The 4,453-nt window shown below is 39.7% G+C and overlaps 1 gene segment (V, D, J or C); it reads right to left on the bottom strand.

Moving 5' to 3' along the window:
* Window positions 1-250: 250 nt before the first annotated feature.
* LOC110486759 lies at window positions 251-817 on the bottom strand. The segment is given in 2 exon segments: window positions 251-605; window positions 702-817. Coding segments are annotated over 2 exon segments (360 nt in total).
* Window positions 818-4,453: the final 3,636 nt, after the last annotated feature.

The following is a 4,453-nucleotide window of genomic DNA, read 5'->3' as shown; positions in this document are numbered from 1 at the left end:
ACGTATACCTCATTTAGTTATTATTCGTAAATCCCATAACAAGGGCCTTCATCAGTACTGGTCTTTATTTTATTCATATGGAGAGAGAGGGGCCCCTGTTGGTGCATCAACAACACTAGCACCATGTATTTAACAGGTGTATCATTGTGTTATTATTTAATACATCATTAGAATTGTTCCTCATGTTTCCCCTTGTCATGGTCTACTGGTCATACCATACATGTGTCTGTGTGTCTGTGTGTCTGTCCTTCCTTTCTCTACCAGATGGTTTTTGTACAGCTATTCTCATTAGTTTAACCATAGTGAGTCTCTAGCACAGTAATACACTGCAGAGTCCTCTGGCTTCAACTGGCTCATGTGGAGATAGAAATTACTGCTGTCCTTTGATGCAGTGAATCGACCCTGTACTACAGGGGCATTGCTCTTGTCACTGTCAGAATAATAGTAAATGATCCATTCAAGTCCTTTTCCAGGTGCCTGGCGGATCCAAAACATATTAGTGCTGCTTAGAGTGAATCCACTACAGGCACATGTGAGTTTGAGGGATCCTGCAGGAGTCCCCTGGACTGACTCAGCCTGTGTGAGTACGATCTGACCATGGACACCTGAGGGAGAGGAACGACAGGTCAGATTGATCAATGAGTCACATCCCTATCACAGCAACACAGGTTATACTGATCAAACGACAGTCAGGAACTCACAGGAGGCAGCTGCCAGCAGCAGCAACAGAGATGCAGGGTACATGGTTTGTGTTGAAGCTGAACTGGTGGGAGCTGCTCTTCTCTACTCTCCAGGACTCAGAAGGTTGTACTAGGACGCTCAGATACAGAGAGGTTTTTATATAAGGAGGAGGGAGAGATAGAGAAAGGAAGAGGGGCTAGATGAAATTTGCATAGGGAGAGGCTGTATACAGTATATGAAAGCAATGGGAATATTAGTAAATTAAAATGTATTTATTTAATAACTGTGCAAGCTATATATACTCTGTGTTGTCCATGTCAAAAGTCAGACTTATACTTGGAGATAATGTTAGGCAGGAGTGTGATAAAATGAACTTTACATTGTGCCAATATTTTCTGTATCATGACCCAGGAGTGTTCATGAGTTTATGTGGTATAGAGCTACAACTAGAAGTTACTTTTCGTAGCAGGTTAGGGAAACGAACTAACATGTTAGGAGAATTAGGTTACGGTTAGGAAAAGTGCTCTCCTAACCTGCTATGAAAAGTCACTTCTGGTTGAAGCTGTACACCATCTAGTCACAACCATGTTAAAGGTCTCCAGGTTTTTTGTTGTATATATTTTTATAACATATTATTTGTTCTTTGTGTCTTTTGATAATACAGAGCTTAGACCTTATTGTTCTGTACTGGTGAGGTCACCGTTATTATATGAATGGAGTTCATTGAATGTTTAATAGACATCAATTAGAATACCATCAAGGTCTAGAGTCTTATCAGGCTAGAATGAGTATAATTGGCAAATAATTCAGGTATTAATTTCCAGCACCACCAGTCATAAGTACTGTAGGGCTTACTGTATATTAATTTACCAATTTGATATTGAGAAGTCTATTTTCTATTTAATTTAATGAGTACTTATTATACAATAAATCACTGAGGTTCAGATTTTATCACTTTGTCCACCGAACACAATAATCCACAGCTGTGTCTTCAGTCTGGAAGTTTTTCACTTGTAGAATCACGGTACTGCTAGAGCTGTCATATCTAGAATTGATCTTCCATGAGTCTACAGTCGAAGTACTGCATGTATAAAATATATCCTGCATTGCTCTTCCTTGCAGCTTGTCGTATCCAGTGAGGACAGTGAGAGGATATGGAAAACTCAGAGAATTTGCAGGAGATGCTGAAAGACTCCTGGTTTTATGACCACTGGACTAGACTGGATGAGTTCAATATCGCAGTAGACACCTGTATAGAGAAACACACGTCAATGAACATCATTGTCAGTTTTCATCCAAACATAGAAATTACCATTCTGTATGAACAGATTCTCACAGAAGGCAGCTGCTAGCAGCATTAGGAGCAGATATGGAGGGGACAAGGTTTGTGTTGACTGTTGGGCGCTGCTTTTTTCAGGAAGTCAGACACACTGTTAATTAGGGAAATAATCAGAGGGAGGGTTTGCATTGACATGGAGATGGTGGGGGAGACAGTATATAGGAGGGTATATAAGACACTTCAGGACCATCACCACTATTAATGGACACAACCTTTACAATGTGAAAGCTCACAGACTGTTACGGTTTTCTTCTGACGAGGAGGTGTAGCAAGGATCAGACCAAAATGCAGCGTGGTAATTTTGATACATGTTTAATAAAGAAAGAACACAAACAATACAAGAAACGTACCGCGAAAACCTAAACAGCCTATCTGGTGAAAACAAACACAGAGACAGGAACAATCACCCACGAAAAAATACTCAAACAATATGGCTGCCTAAATATGGTTCCCAATCAGAGACAAGGATAAACACCTGCCTCTGATTGAGAACCACTTCAGGCAACCATAGACTTTTCTAGAAAACCCCACTATACCACAATCCCAATACCTACAAAAAAAACAAGACTAAACACACCACAGGATAAACCCATGTCACACCCTGGCCTGACCAAAATAATAAAGAAAACACAAAATACTAAGACCAGGGCGTGACACAGACCCTCTTTAGATTATATTTGTGTTTATACCACGTGAAAGTAAATCATTTAGTTAATCCACCAGGTCATAAAACTCTTCGGGTACATACATCGGCAAACAAAAAGTAGATAAGGACGAATGACAAATGGTTAAAAATGTAAGCAGCAACTACATTCATGTTTTTATTAGAAAACTTCTAGAAGAATGATTCAATATTACATATTAATTCAACACATTGAAGATCCTCCATCAATTAACTAAAATATTGAGACATCAGTAAAATGAAGATAATGGGATATCTATTGTGCATCAACAACACTATAACAACATATCTAACAGGTGTGTTATCTCTGTGTCACTGTGAGATGATACTGTATATGAACATCTATGTGGGTCTCATTTCCTTATCACAGCCAGATGATGTGTGTGCATGTACTTGTGTAAGTACATTCTTTCTACTACAAATGTTTTTTTTGTACGGCTTCCCTGGACTGATTGGGAGTAAAATATTGATTGCCGTGCTAGCTGTGTCTACATAAGCAATCCACTCAACTCCCCCAGAAGTCTGTATGATTCAGTTTATTCCATAGCTACTGAATGTGAACCCAGATGCTGTACAGGTCAGTTTGTGTGATTCCCCAGGCTTTTAAACTACTGGTCCAGACTCAGTCAGTGTCTGACCATGAACACCTGTGGAAATAGAAAGCAGAGATGTCGGCGTTGAAATGAAAACCTTATGTCAAATTGTTCAACCTGTTAGATATACTGTCAGTAAGAGTATTACTGTGGAAGGAAACGTGGTGATATGTGTAGTTCTCTAAAGTTAGTTAATACAGTCCTCAGCAGAAACAACCTTCAACAGAGACGTTAATAAAGTTGGAGGACTAGAGAATTTGCATGAGCTCAACCTCACTGGGAGGACCAATCACAAGAGGCTTTGATAAATACCCCAAGTTCACCGTTTAAATACTTTCTATATAATTATCCTTTAATTTACTGGGTAAGTTGATGAACACATTCTCATTTACAACAATGACATGGTGAAGATATGCGATGTCAAAATGTTGAATAGTTATGTGAGTGGATCAATGTTTCTGTACTATATGTTACTGAAGAGTACCAGAGAGAAACCACGTTCTTTGAATCAACGTTTGAAAAATATATATTTTTAAATAACATTGTGGAAAGCTTTTCAATACAGGGCAAATCCTTATTAACTAAGCCTGCCCCCTATAGTGTGAAATTGGAACTGAAGGTCACATCTCTGCTCTTCAGTTTCCATGTACTATAAAGTATGTCCCCAGAGAATAGGTTTTTGCACAGCTCTGGCGGTGGTTTGTATCACTGTGGGGGTAGCGAGCACAGTAATACACAGCTGTGTCTTCAGTCTGGAAATTCTTCCCTTGTAGAAACACTGTGCTGCTGGAGGAGTCAACAGTGAAGCTGATTTTGCTCTTTAATGAGTCTGTTGTGCCACTGCTACTACTACTACACAGGTATCCAATCCACTCCATAGCTTTTCCTTCAGAATGGCGAATCCAGTTGGTGCAAGTGCTAGTAACAGAATAACCAGCAACCTTACAGGGGATGGTGACAGACTCTCCTGGACTTACAACCATAGAACCAGGTTGGGTTAATGTGATATCACAGTAAATACCTGTAAGAATAAAATACACCAATATAGTAACATTGTTCACAAACAACCTTAAATATACATTAGAATTATTTATATTTCTGCCTATCCAAATACGTGTAGAGTCCCCACGCGCCCCCCCCCCCCCCCCCCCCCCCCCC

Source organism: Oncorhynchus mykiss, chromosome 13 (assembly GCF_013265735.2).
Source record: "Oncorhynchus mykiss isolate Arlee chromosome 13, USDA_OmykA_1.1, whole genome shotgun sequence".
NCBI classification, from domain to species: Eukaryota; Metazoa; Chordata; class Actinopteri; order Salmoniformes; family Salmonidae; genus Oncorhynchus; species Oncorhynchus mykiss.
This window is presented reverse-complemented; position numbering and strand designations above follow the sequence as displayed.